The sequence below is a fragment of the Arachis hypogaea genome, chromosome 15, assembly GCF_003086295.3.
Source record: "Arachis hypogaea cultivar Tifrunner chromosome 15, arahy.Tifrunner.gnm2.J5K5, whole genome shotgun sequence".
Classification (NCBI taxonomy): domain Eukaryota; kingdom Viridiplantae; phylum Streptophyta; class Magnoliopsida; order Fabales; family Fabaceae; genus Arachis; species Arachis hypogaea.
In genome coordinates, this window is record NC_092050.1 from 10,481,943 (window position 1) to 10,495,755 (window position 13,813).

General features: G+C 39.8%; 2 protein-coding genes across 2 annotated transcripts; both read left to right on the top strand.

Moving 5' to 3' along the window:
- Positions 1 to 1,646: 1,646 nt before the first annotated feature.
- Positions 1,647 to 9,233, top strand: LOC112749056 (uncharacterized). Its single transcript, XM_025797326.3, has 13 exons — positions 1,647 to 2,164; positions 2,256 to 2,324; positions 2,418 to 2,525; positions 2,781 to 2,849; positions 3,411 to 3,575; positions 4,259 to 4,306; positions 4,737 to 4,843; positions 4,934 to 4,987; positions 5,171 to 5,222; positions 5,858 to 6,495; positions 7,637 to 7,831; positions 8,022 to 8,139; positions 8,680 to 9,233. Exons 1-13 carry the CDS (start codon positions 1,769 to 1,771, stop codon positions 8,749 to 8,751), a joined length of 2,091 nt encoding a protein of 696 aa, XP_025653111.1. The 5' UTR covers positions 1,647 to 1,768; the 3' UTR covers positions 8,752 to 9,233.
- Positions 9,234 to 9,334: 101 nt separating this feature from the next.
- Positions 9,335 to 12,689, top strand: LOC140179588 (uncharacterized). Its single transcript, XM_072218567.1, has 4 exons — positions 9,335 to 9,746; positions 10,327 to 11,069; positions 11,155 to 11,241; positions 11,326 to 12,689. The coding sequence occupies exon 4, from the start codon at positions 12,070 to 12,072 to the stop codon at positions 12,544 to 12,546; it is 477 nt and encodes a 158-aa protein (XP_072074668.1). The 5' UTR covers positions 9,335 to 9,746; positions 10,327 to 11,069; positions 11,155 to 11,241; positions 11,326 to 12,069; the 3' UTR covers positions 12,547 to 12,689.
- The last annotated feature ends 1,124 nt before the right edge of the window (positions 12,690 to 13,813 follow it).

Consider the following 13,813-nt stretch of genomic DNA (forward strand, 5'->3'; position numbering starts at 1 on the left):
TTGAAGCATTAACGTTAAGGAATTTTTTTCTCAAGGCTTGTCCTTTGTCTAACCCACCTTAGGCCTTAACAAATAAAAGCCCATTATTCTTTAGTCCATTTTCCTTTTCCCCATTTGGGTTTTAATGAGATAAATTCCATTCCTCGTAAAGGGCATTAAAGCATGACCCCCCTTCCAAATAAATGGCTTCCTGATTAGTCTCCCTTTCTATATTAGAATTGGAATCATAATCATAATGAGCTCCTTTCTTTTTAGGAAAAAAAATATCTTTTTTCCTTCTAATTGGCCTTTTAATTAGCATTCATGGGCCAAAATCCAGAGAGTCTTTAACATTAGGCTCCTGTGCATTAATTCCTGGATTATTATTTCGCTTTTGGTCTTCCTCACCGTCAACAGTAGCTCCTTCCCCGGTCGTCTCACCGCCACCTAGGTTTGCCGATTGTGACGGCATTTGTCCTCTAAGATTTTCGTAGTAAGAGTCAAGTCGATGCCCATATTTTCCACAAGAGAAGCAGATTTGATGCAACCCTTCATACTCAATATTTAGTTCACTACCCAACACAGAGATTCGAGGCACCAATTTTTTAGCCAGATCAATTTTAACACATATTCTAGCGAATTTTCCTCTTAAATGTATAGAAGTCGTACGATCGATTTTGAGCATATGACCAATGGCTGATCCCACCCTCCACATGAAGCGTTGATTATAAAGCTCAATGGACAAGTTAGGTATGCGAATCCAAACAGCAATCTTTCGAATAATATCTTCTGATGTGAGGAAGAAGGGTCTCCATCTCTGGACGACGAGGTAGTGACCCGCAATCATCCATGGTCCTTCCATAAGCGCATGAGAGTAGTCCTCATCATCTGAAAAGTGAATAAGATAATAGTCACGGTCCATATCAATAACATTGATAGTACCATTTCTTACCCAGTTCCTTTTTAGACGTTATTCCATGAAGGCTAGACCAACCCTTTTGCCCAGCAATTTCACAATATGAACATTTTTCTAGGGCTTGCACCAATCCTCAAATTCTTCCTTTGAGACGGAAATAACTGGGCATGGGTCAAATTTCTTGGCATTTTTCTGTTGATCATTATTTTTTTGATACCATCGATCCTCTGGGTTATGATCGTCTTCCGTCATATCATCATCCAGATCAATGTCTGGGATACCTTCAAGTCTCGGCTCGGATATAGTCAATAACGAATCTTTATAGGTGACCTTTTTCACTATATGTTCTGTAGCTGCCACCCCGTCCGAGATGCCCATCGACTCTCTCGGTTGGTTTAGATCAACTTTATCGCGAATTTTGACCTTTTTCGTACTTCGTTCAATCAAATCTTCCTCCTGAGAAGAAACCTTAGCAAAGCAATCCATAATTGAGAAGAAACCTTAGCAAAGCAATCCATAATAAAGACTAGCGAGCTTTACTCTATCTCTCTATATATATCAAATAACGTATAGGAAACTTTTAGTAAAAATATATCATTTGATTTTAAAGAAATTACCACAAGATGGAAAAAAAAAAAAAAAAAAGGAAGAAGCATGGTTAGAGAAATTTTTTGAAAACAAACAGAGGAACAAACGAGCCGGGCTTGAGCATTAGTTATGGGCCGGAAACGTAACTAATTACTCTTAGAAATTAGTTTTGGTTCGTGTTCGTGATGCCTTGGGGATTTTGTTTTGGAAGAAGCAACCGCCAAACCTCAATGCAGCACTGAGAAAGCAGTGTGAGTGATACAGACTACACAGATAGTTGAAAAAATGGACATAGACGAGGTCGAAGCCACGGGCAAACTCCCTTCTCGAGTCACCAAATTCGCGCCAAAATCCTCCAAGCCTAAAACCAAACCTAAACCCCCATCCGAACCTCACCTACAACCTAAACCTGAACCCCAACCACCACCCCCCTTCAAACCAGAGCCACAGGAATTCGCAGCCAAGAAGGAAGATGTTGACGAAATTGTCGCACCACCAACTCACACGAAGCCCGAGCCCAACCACACCGCCAATACCGAGCTGGCACCCAAGTCCGAGGCCCAAGATGAAACGGACCAAGTCGATTCCATGTCCCTGGATCTTCCGGAAGAAACCGCCGAGGACACCGTCGTTCGCGAATTCGACGTCTTCTTTGGTCCTTCTGTCGATGCTGCCACTCAGGTATGTTTACACATGCTTACGCGAATTCGTTTACGCGTGCGGTTGCTCCTTAGGAGTCTGATGTGTATATTTTCTTCGCTGCTTTTGTTAGTTATACGTTTTGCAATATCCGTTGAGACCGCGCTGGCGGCCATATGAGCTAGAGGAACGATGCGAAGAGGTGCGGTTCTTTTTTCTTCTTGTTTGGTCCTTGTGTTAAATGAAGAATCGAGCTAGGTATTGTCATTGTGTTTTTTTTGCTTATGATTGGTAGGTAAGGTTGAATCCTAAGAGTTCAAACATGGAGATTGATTTATCTGTTGATTTGGACTCAAGTAATATTGACACTGAGACTGCTAGCAGATTCAACTTCACTAAGCAGGTTTGTTCATTAGTTGAAGTTCGCTTCTTTCTTTCTTTTATTTTATTTTTTTCAACAAGCATTCAACTGGAGCTCCAACTTGCTTGTATTTTGAATGCAAGAGTTGACTTGGGTTTTGATGTAGCAATAAAATCGTCCTTTTTTTTTAATTGTAATGAGAAAGGTTCATGATCTCTTGTTGAATACTGAGTAATTTAGAACATGATTCCAAGATATGGTACAATACATTTATTTATTTAGTTATTCTTCTTTCAGACTTTAGCAACTAAGTGGAATCCATCTTCTGCAAACTGCTATGCTGTTGGACTTCTCAAGGGTGATAAGGTATTATGTCTCACATTCTGTTCTGTGATGTCAGTCTAACTTAGATTCAGGGTGGTATATTACTCGATCAGTTAGATATACTGTTACGTATGCCGATACTAAGTGGAAGATTGTTTTAATATAGTTGAACATATGATACTTTCTTCTATTAAAATAGGCAGATGGATTTTCCGCTGGAAATACTCCTGATGATGACTTTCTTATTTACAAGAAATTATTCTTGTGTTACTTAATAGATAGATATTGCAGCAAGGATTGGGTTACATGGTATGTTCGAATTAGGTGTGGAAGTGGAAAATTAGTAAGATCAGATGCACAAATAAGATATCATGTTTAACATAATTAGTTTTCTGTTTTAGATTGTTACATGAGTTACCTTGCAAGCTTGTTATATTCCCCCTTTCTAGTTATTGCTTATGCTGATTATATGAATAGCATAAAAAATATTCCACAGTTCAGTCCTATTATGTGTCTAATAGGTTGAGGATTTTGTAAATGCATAGTTGGTTTTTAAATTTGTAGGAAATTTGTAAATTTGTGTGTTCTCATTCTGGTTTGCAGTTCCAACTGCATCCAGTTAATGCAGTTGTGCAGCTTCGACCAGCATTTCATCACCTACATTCTGGTGGTTCAAAAAGAAAGAACCAGGTCTCCACTGGGGAAAATGCCACTGTCAAAATTGAGGGGTCAATTGAAGAAAAATCTGCTGCTGCACCAAAAAAGCAGGTAAGATGTATTCATCATGGATGTAATTTATTACAGCAATCTAGTGATGACTGCACAAGTACAAGGATAAGGAATTATAATTTTTACAGATGATTCAAATTTCTTGACACTTCTTGAAATAATTGTGTATGTACTTATTATAAATGATTAACTGGTGAATGAGTTGTATCAAACTTTTTGTTGCTTTAAGAAATTTGAACCTGAATGGTATGCGAGTTTCATAAATCCTTGAGATTATTGTTATATATAGATATAAATATATAGATGAATGTAACAGTTAGCATTATCTTGTTGGCTCCATTTGTGCCAAGTGTACTCTAAGATCAAAATAGTTAGGGAGAATGATAGGGTAACACATTGTGGAAAAATTGATAGAGGATCACCTTAAATAATTTGGTTATGTGAGAAGTCTTGGTAGGGTAATTCAATAATGAGGGGCAATAAGAGACCAAGAAAAACAATGGAGAAACCACTATAAGGTCTAGGTTTAAATGGCTTGTTTACTGATATACTTGTGATAAGACAATGGTATCATTTGATGCATTTAGCTTAACTACTTTGTGGGTTGTTATATTTGGTATCTTTATTAGAGGGTTTTTGCTCTTCATTTTATCTTCTCTTTTATTTCTCTCTCTCTTCTCTAAGTCTCCAACTTGCTAATCCATTTGTTTTCTTTCCTACAGAATAAGCAGACGGAGTTATCACTTGGGCAACAGAGTGATGACGATGAGGTATAACGCTTGAACTTTTTATGAAACCATAAATGGCTTGCCTGTAGATATGATCTGTTGCATAAACACGAGAAATCCTCACATGTGTTTTACCTATATTAGGTATAATATGCTTAAGATACAGCTACCTCATGATTTTCTCATCTGATTCGAGATTTTGGAAATCATATGGTTATTCAGTCTTATTTCTTCTGGAACATATATTATGTAGTTTCAATATGCTGAAGAATATACTGAATGGACTTAGTATTATTCTCCAATATGCATAGCTATCCAAGTGGTGGTGGTTAAATCAATGGATAATGACTGAGTGGCAGTTTTTTATTAGATGACAATGAAATGAAATTTTGCATTGTCAATTTGTCAGTGTATTCCGGTTAAACCATTTTTCTACTTACCACTTAGTCATTTTCTCTATTATCCTGTGCAGGGCTGGGTTGCTCTCAAGTACCATAGCTGCAAGAGTGATATCTCCTCTCGATATTTAGATAAAATGATGATGCACGAAAGTCATCCCATTAAATTTACAATGGATGTGTAAGAATATGTCCCTTTATACTTTTTGTATGCTTTCCCTTATTTGAAGATGTTCATTTGTTAAGTTTGTAAATTTCTGAATGTTTCTAGTGATGACTATGTAACTGCACTATGTCCTGGAGTGAACAACATCTCTTCTAAAAGGTACCGTCGTCCTTTAATATAAACTTAATTGATTTAGTTCTGATTACCATTTTGCCAACTACCTTTTTTTCTCGCATATCATCTCTTTTTGGTTTAATGTTTTGATTTGATTTACTTGATTGCACTGTTGCAAGTTGCTTATGATTTTAACTATCCAAGTATCATCTGTTCTTGTTATTTCAGGCATCTTTTATCATTGCCCGTGGAAGAACGTCTTAAGAAATTGCTTGTTGAGGTTTGTAGCACCTGTATTTGTGGTGTTTTTCTTTTTTGTTATTTAGAATGGGGCAGTCAAAGCCAAAAGCATGCTTACTTTTAAATTTTAGAAGTGTCTATTGTTGGATTTTGCTGTTACATATTCTCTATCTATCATTGACATCTACCGTTTTTTATGTGGCTGTGTGAACGTAATTCGTACCTAGTGAAAACATCTAGAGTTCCTCATTTATAAGGAAGTGCTTATCTAGTTATTTGGGTGGTGTACACAACCGAACTGAAATTTTATATTATATCAATGTTTTATGATAGAGGTGCATGCATGTAGACAGAATGTTAATGCAGTAATGCAATATCAATAAGATCTTCTAATTGTTCTTCTTCTTCTCTCTCTCTCTCTCTCTCACTCTCTCTTTTTTTTTTTTTTGGTTGGGGTTGGGGGGGGGGGGGGGGGAAGAGAAGAATGAATGCATGCTTTATATCAAATTTAGTTTAAGAAAAAAAGACTTATATTCTACTATACTAATAATCTTATACATCACCTGTTATTATTATTATTATTATTATTATTATTATTATTATTATTATGCAAATTAAAAATCCTTTTCTCTATGCCCCTTTTTATTGCATCTCTAACAGAGCTCCTTATTGTAGGACCCTCCATTTCGCCGATTCAGTGCTATTAAGCATTTTGCTCGCGAGTACTCGGATGAGGAACTTGCGGAATTCCTGCACAAGCACGCAATATTAATCCAGGGGTTCTGGACTGCTAAAAGTAAATTGCTTTCTCATAAGGATGATTCTGGTATTGGAGAATTAGCTAGAGACTTCGTCATACTATTGTTTAGCAAGAGTTTGAGAGTTCAGGCTTCAGATCTGAATCTGGGAGGCAAAGTTGGTAATGCTTTAAAAGAATGGCTGAATAAATTTGGTTTGGAAGGATGTGATCCACTTAAATCTGGCGGAACTCTTTATTGGAAGTTCCCAGAGGTTCCTGATGATTCATTTAAAAAACGTCATCCAAATATTGCGGAAAGACAAGAGGAAATGTTGAAAAATTTGGAAGCAAAACTATCTGATTTTGGAAGGCGTGTTATTGTTGCAAAGCGGAAGTTTGATAAAGATGGTGTAGCAAGCCAACACGTCAAGAGTGAGCTTGTCAAATCAGCAAAGTCTGAGCAGGTAACTAGTTTGAGCGGAGCGTCTTGTGGGAGGATGACCATGTCAAATGCAACCAGACAAGCACTGCTAGTTGCCATCACAAAACTTCTACAGACTCACAGAGTCTGCAGGTATTTTTTTTTTTTCTTTTTCTTTTTGAGATTTCAATCCTTTCTTGATCACTAAGGGGGTATTTGGTAAGTGGTAACCACCAATATCCAGTTAAGCAGGTACAATGTAGCCTAGTTCTTTTTTTAGTTGTCCGGTAGCTCCACAAATAAATCATACTAGTTTTTATTTAAACTAATTTCAGCCTAACATTATTATTTATTTATGGGTAAAGTATATTTTTTGTCCCTAAAGTTTGGCAAAAGTTTTAAAACTACCTCTAAGTTTTATTTTGCTTCAATTTTGTCCCAACAGTTTTCGATTTGCACCAAATATACTCGACAGCTAAATTTTCAAGAAAAAATTAAGATCACCATATTTCAAAGCCAATTTTAAGTTGGTTTTATTTCAAAGCCAATTTTTTGCTGTACTATATTTTACCTGCTTTATGCTATATTTTCACCAACCGCACGCTGCTGACCACCGTGCCACTGATCACCATTGCTTGTTATTGGTGACCACCATCTACCCCGACAACAACCAGTGCCACTGACAACCACAGCTCGTCATTGGCAACCAATCCTACCTCGGCAACCACCATTTCCACCATGCAAAGACTTCTCTTTCTCCTGCTACCACAACCTACCCCCAATCACCACTGCCTCAATACTGACAATCACCAGTACCACCTTTCATAGCCGGAAACCATTGCCTCTAGTAATTTTGAATTAAATTTGATGTGAAACCAAATGCCTATTAAAAAATCTAGTTCATTTTTGGCCGGACTGGAGTAACCATTTCTATTTTGTACCCAATTATCTAGGTTTTTGAGGTTGCCAAATACCCCTCATGAGAGTCATTTTTGGAAGAATGAATAGTGGTAGTTTACAATAATATGCAAAAGGCTCGAGGTTGAATTAACCTAGGCTTCAAGTAACCTAGTGAGAAAGTTCTGTAAATCTGGAGCGAAAGAGTCTTTAATCTTTAAGTCTAGTTTATGGCATTCATTGAGAGAGAGAGAGAGAGAGAGAGAAAAGGGGGGGGGGGATGGGGATTTTTTTTTAATAGTCGTGTCTTAAAGAGAAGTGACCTCTGCAGAAGTTAAGTAGCTATGTTTTTGTTTGGTTGACTCTTGATTTATGCTGCTTCTGTTTGTGTTGGCAGCCTCCAAATGATGCGTCAAAGATTACGTGAAATGGCAATCTCCACAAGTCTTCTTTCAAAGACAGAATCAAAAGTTGCTAGTGATGCAATGGTTGGTTTTGAGGGTCCACAAGAAGAGCTGAAGGCTGTCGTAAGCGAAGTTGCATATGATATCCACGGTTCTTATGTTCTGAAAGTACAGGATGACCCATTTAGGTTGGTTCTCTAATCTCTATCTCTCTAGTCTCTCTCCGCTCCTCTTCCAAAAGAGATAAAAGAGGGGGAGAAAAAGCACATGAGGAAAAAGGAAATGATTGTTTTTGTTCCCCACGAAACCAAAAATATAATAATAAAATAGTGCTTTCCATTTGCTAAATGATAGTTGGGACTGTATTGGTTCTTGCAGAGATGTTGTAATCACATTGCTTCGTGGAAAATCTGATGGCAAGTTGAAGAAGGCTGAAATATGTGCAGCTGCAACAGCAACACTTAATAGAGAAGTCACAAGCAATGAATATACCAGGGTAAGATTCTGAATGAAGTTATCAACTTGACCTCTTTTTCAGATCTCTCTGTAATATATTATTGTTGTCTTGAATTATACAGTGTTATATTTTATGCAGTTCTATACCCACGATTCTCCCATCCTTTATCAAAATTAAAAGAAAACATAATGCAACTTAGTTTCAATCTGGATCGTTATGTGGAACTTGGATAAAAAATGTTTATTAGAATAAAAACAAAGAGAGATAAATTGTCCAAAGGATAGAATCAAAGAGACAAGCAAAAGAAATTGCTGCAAAAGATGTGCAGTCTATATATATACAAACTGGAACGGTGCTTAATGATCCGCACGTAAAACGACTTTTTTCTTATTATTATAAGATAATCAACTTCGAAAAAGGCCGAAAATCTCCTCTTTTTATTATTGTCGCTTTTGGCGAAAATCACATGCAACTTGCACTTAAAATTGTTAGGAGTATTTCTTTTAAAAATTTATTACAGAAACACACACTTCACATTTTATTAACCGTTCTATTGCTTGATTTCTCTTACAATTTCAGGTCATGAGTGAGCTGTGTGTCTCAAAAGGTTCTTATTGGCATTTGAAAAGCGGTGATGGAAGTATGCAATGAGCTGTAGGTTCTACTGAGTAGGTTGACCAAATATTTTATTGATTTCGTCCTGCTACCTTCATCTTCATGTATGTACCTTCTTTTTTCTTTTGGTGTTGGGACGGGCGAAAGATTCGTTTGGTTGAACATAAGCGATTAAACGCTGCTTCTTTTTGCTCGGAAAAAAAAAAAGATATAGTTCTTGGTTACACACAAATACATGCCTGTATCTTTAACGCTACTGACGTCGACCAACCATGAACCACGTCACCGTTTTGCATTCCTTCACTGTAGTTCATTTTGAACAAATGTATTTATTTTTAAGAAACATGGACACGTCGGTGGTGCATTCAATGCTGCGTAATACATCTGGGGGTCAACGATATCTGGATATCTGAACATATTGTAGGGTTATATTACCTGCACTGTACACATGAAAATATATAGCTGAAATTTAGGGCAATTTACTTATTTAAATAAAATGGACGAAACCTTTACTCAAATGTGCAAAACGGATTGTTGTTACGTGCATGTGCAAAAACTTTATTCTATGTAATCTGTGGCAACCGACCACGGTTTCTGAATTGTGCATAAACTGTGGCAGGCTGGGACGGTTTATGAAAAAACCTGGATGCTTGTAAATTGTGGGAGGTTCCAGCGGTTTATGAAGGGGGCGTGGAAGGCATAAACCGTGGTAGGTTACCACGGTTTATGAAGAAGCTGCATTAAATGTAAAATCCTGTAACCCACCGCGGTTTATGAAGACTGCGCAATAAACAGAAACCCCTGTAACCTCTCACGGTTTATGTGTGTGGAGCTATATATACCTAATCCGCTGAAGCTTGGGACGGATCATTTGTATCAGCCAAAAAAAAAGGATAGCCTTTTGTGTTGAGAGGATATGGGAAAACTTTGGAGATTCGAAGGAGGAGTGGGTGGTGGAGCCAATGGAGAGTGAGGATCGCTTGTACCGACTAAATGGCGTTGCTCACGTGGCAGGATATATCGACGAAGAGGTTAGTTATTATTATTGTTATTATTATTATTATTAAAATTCTTATTAATATAAATATTGATATTATTAGGATTATTGTTAGTAAAAATATTTTATGATGTTTATTTGTATTGTTATTCTGATTAATGTTATTTATATAAATATTGATATTATTATGGTTACTGTAAATCAAAATGTGAGACGTTTATATGAAAATTAATATTTTTATGGTTATTGTTAGTAAAAATATTTTATTATTTTTATTTTTTATTGTTGTTGTTATTAATATTGTCTATATAAATGTTAATATGATTATCGGTATTGTTAGTAAAAATATTTTATTATGCTTATTTATTTTGTTGTTCTGATTAATAGTATTTTTGTAAAAATTGCTATTATTATGGTTATTGTTAGGGTAAAATATTTTATTTCTTTATTTTTATTCTTATCATGAGTGCATAGTATTCGTAGTTTCATTGTTTATTACACAATAAGAGAATCAATAAATTTAATGTGATGATTCTAATAATTTTTACGAAATTATGTTTGATGTAATTAGTAATGGTTGTATGTTAAGGGAATTTGTTACCCACGTTTTGCAGCCTAGTAGGGTTATTAGCGCCGTTAGGAGACAACAGAATATGCCCTTACATGACTGGATTATACCGTATCTGGAGACCGCGGGCTTGTATCATCTGGCTAGGCTAAACAGTCAGTGGTTCTGGGTTGATGAGCCTCTCCTTAGCGCATTTATTGAGCGGTGGCGTCCAGAGACCCACACGTTCCACATGCCCTTTGGTGAATGCACCATTACTTTGTAGGATGTGGCATATCAGCTGGGTTTGCCGATCGATGGTGCGCCCGTTAGTGGGTGCCTGACTGAGTTTGAGAATCTGATGGAACACGGTAGACCAGCATGGGTGTGGTTCCGGGAGTTGTTTGGGGAGTTACCTCCACAGAGTAAAGTAAAGCAGATGACAGTGTGCTACACATGGTTCCACGAGAGGTTCCGGGTTCTCCCTGCAAATGCTACTGATGAGACCGTGCGTGTATACGCACGTGCTTATATCCTGATGCTGTTGTCGTCTCAGCTGTTTGCGGACAAGAACGCAAACCGGGTCCACCTTCGCTGGTTGCCTTATTTGGCATCATTGGACGACTTGGGCAGATATAGCTGGGGCTCGGATGCACTGGCCTGGTTGTATAGGTGTCTTTGTCGTGGGACAAACAGGAACGTTGTTAACTTGGCTGGGCCGCTACACCTACTACAGTCTTGGATTTTCTGGAGGTTTCCCACTCTGAGACCCACTGGTTTTGACGGGTTCGGGTTTCCTCTTGCTTCCAGGTAAGGTTTACTATTTTCCGTTCATAAATTGTTGAACATCATGTGTTATTCTATGTTTTGACATCATTTCAATTAAAATTGTAAGTGGGCGACCTTTATGCCGTGGAACGATGCAAGGGCACAGAGATTAGTTTCCGCACGCCTTGCATTGGATCGATTGCGTGTCCACGATGTGAGTCATTTATTTATTGCTGATACTTGAACTGGTTTTTCGTAAATGTCATTGTCTGATGAAACTCTTACTGTTTCGATACAGTTTGTGTGAGAGCCTTATTCTTCTGTTGAGGTTGCTGCTGTTATTCATCCGGAGATACTAGTTGACGAGCACCGTAGGCTATGGACGGCTGTCACTAGCCTGATATATTTTGCTGCGATTGAATGGCATCTGGTCGATAGGGTTCTACCCCAGTTCGACGGTGTTCAGCATCTCCCCCAGTCAGCTCTGAACATAGATTGGCTACATGCGAAGGATGGTAGAGGTGGGGACCGGTGGTTTCCCACGTATTATCAGGAGTGGCATCAGCTTTGGGAGAACAGGCTTCAGTCAGTCATATGGGTCGATCGAGTCCTTGACCCCGGTCCATCAGCAGAGTACCTGGAGTGGTGGTGCCGTGTGGCGCACAGGTTCCTATCCCCAGATGTAGCATTTCAGGATCCGAGGCCGATTGTCTTGACTGAGGAGGCTCGTCACAGAGGGTCGTCCCATGCACCTCCTAGAGTGCACGTTTATGACAGACCAGATAACAGACGAGTCGATCGGCGTCGCCATATAGGGACCCGGACCACCGATCGCGAGTGGAGGGAGTTTGCCGACCGTTTGGAGGAGGACGTCCCTGGAGCTGAGCCTGGGGATGCAGTGGATTACCGTGTTCCTCGACGTAGAGGCAGACGGCAGCCTGCGCGGCATGACCGTGGAGGTACTCGTGATAGAGGACCATCCGTGCAGGATGACGGCACTCATCACGTGCCCGGTGAGGAGGTAGTTGGTTCAGCCTCAGCTATGGATCAGCCCACCTTCGACGTGGGTACTAGCTCTCAGCTCTTTGGGAATGTGACCCCACATGCTTTTGCTGAGTTTACTACCGCGGCTGTCGGGATGGACATTGATGATCCTGTTACCGAGTCCGAGTTCTACAGGGATATAGCAGACTTGCTCAGGGATGATGATGGTACCCATTATAGGCCACAGATGCCTGAGGAGCATGCCCAGTTTGCTGATCAGCAGCCACGGATTGACAACGTTCAGGCTCAGTTGGTCGTTGACCTCAACGACCCTGTAGTATCTCCGTCTGACCCATGGTTTGCGTTAGGAGGGACACCTGCCTCTGCATTCAGCACGGTTCCAGCACAGCCATCAGCACCAGCGGCAGATCAGAGACCGAGGCGGGTGAGGCGTCCTCCTTTGTGTGGCACCGGAGGTCACCTGCTTGGCCAGTTCGACGATGATGACAGTGACACCATTGAGGATTCTGATTAGTTATGTCGTATCTTCCCGTCCGGTAGGGACTTTGTTAGTTTATGTACTTAGCATGCTAGTGAGACTTATGGCTTTAAGACTTATGTGAAATGTCCATTTTTCTTTTGACTAAGCAGTTAAACCGGTTTCAGCTTCTTTGATATGTAGCTCTACGGTCTCAATTATAATGCACAATATGAACGATACCAAAGTGGTTCAATCAAACATGTAAAATAACAGGAATTTATTCATCTGAAATTTTTGCATTAAAAAAACATGTTGACAGTCATAGACTTAACCAACAATACATTACTAAAATTATCTATACCCTAAAACAACTGAAACAGCATAGACGGCATTTTAGACGACATGAGATCTAGGCATCCCCTCCACCACTATGTCTTCGCTGGTCACAGTTTCTCCGCGTATGCCCAGCCTGACAGCATAGCCCACAACGCTTTGGCTGGTTCTCCTGAGACTGATCCATACTTCCACGGATCCTGGTTGCCTTTGGACGACCTTCCTTTGCACGCCGCATATTAGGGTCAGGAATGATGGTAGGCCCAGCATATGGAGGCCATATTCCTTCAGGGATAGGTGGGAGAAACCCCTGCTTGTAAACGTTGAACACCTCACTCATACGATACACCTCGTGAACATATGACGCCCAATTAAGCCGGGAGTAGGCGCAACACGCAATGGCGTGGCAACAAGGATAATGCAGCGCCTGAAAGTGGCCACAGTCGCATCGGTGATCTTTAAGGGAAACTCTATAGCTACCCAGCGAGAAGCTCCCGGTAGGTGTTGTCTCCGGGACGATGTACTCGGACTGATGCCTGTCGTATAACGTCACAGTGAAGCACCTAGAGTCTCTTAGGTTCCGATCAATAGCCTTGACCAATGCCTGACAAAATTCATGCCCAGATCCGAGTTGTGCCTCTGCTGTCTGTCCCCGTACCACAAATAGCTGAGCAAGCCTCCCGTAAGTTGACTTAACCAACGATGTGACTGGGAGGTTGCGAGTTCCCTTTAGCACGGAGTTCACACATTCACTGATGTTTGTGGTCATGTGCCCGAACCGTCGACCACCATCCTCATGTTGGGTCCATTTGTCGTACTCCATCCGGTTGGCCCAGTCACACATCGCTGGATTCTCAGTCCGCATGATGTCAAACCAGTAGTAAAACTCAGCTTCTGTCTTTGCGTAGGCAGCATTCACCAACATCCTCCTTGAGTCCTTACCTTTGAACGTTAGGGCGAAATTCGCAGCCACATGCCTAATACAGTA

What these genes read in the sequence shown, in the direction of transcription:
- LOC112749056 (XM_025797326.3), top strand. Translation starts at nt 1,769, where the DNA reads ATGGACATAGACGAGGTCGAAGCCACGGGCAAACTCCCTTCTCGAGTC. An exon ending in GATTCAACTTCACTAAGCAG is followed by an intron (nt 2,526 to 2,780) that starts GTTTGTTCATTA and finishes TTCTTCTTTCAG; the next exon opens with ACTTTAGCAACTAAGTGGAA. An exon ending in TTAAGAAATTGCTTGTTGAG is followed by an intron (nt 5,223 to 5,857) that starts GTTTGTAGCACC and finishes TCCTTATTGTAG; the next exon opens with GACCCTCCATTTCGCCGATT.
- LOC140179588 (XM_072218567.1), top strand. Translation starts at nt 12,070, where the DNA reads ATGGATCAGCCCACCTTCGACGTGGGTACTAGCTCTCAGCTCTTTGGG.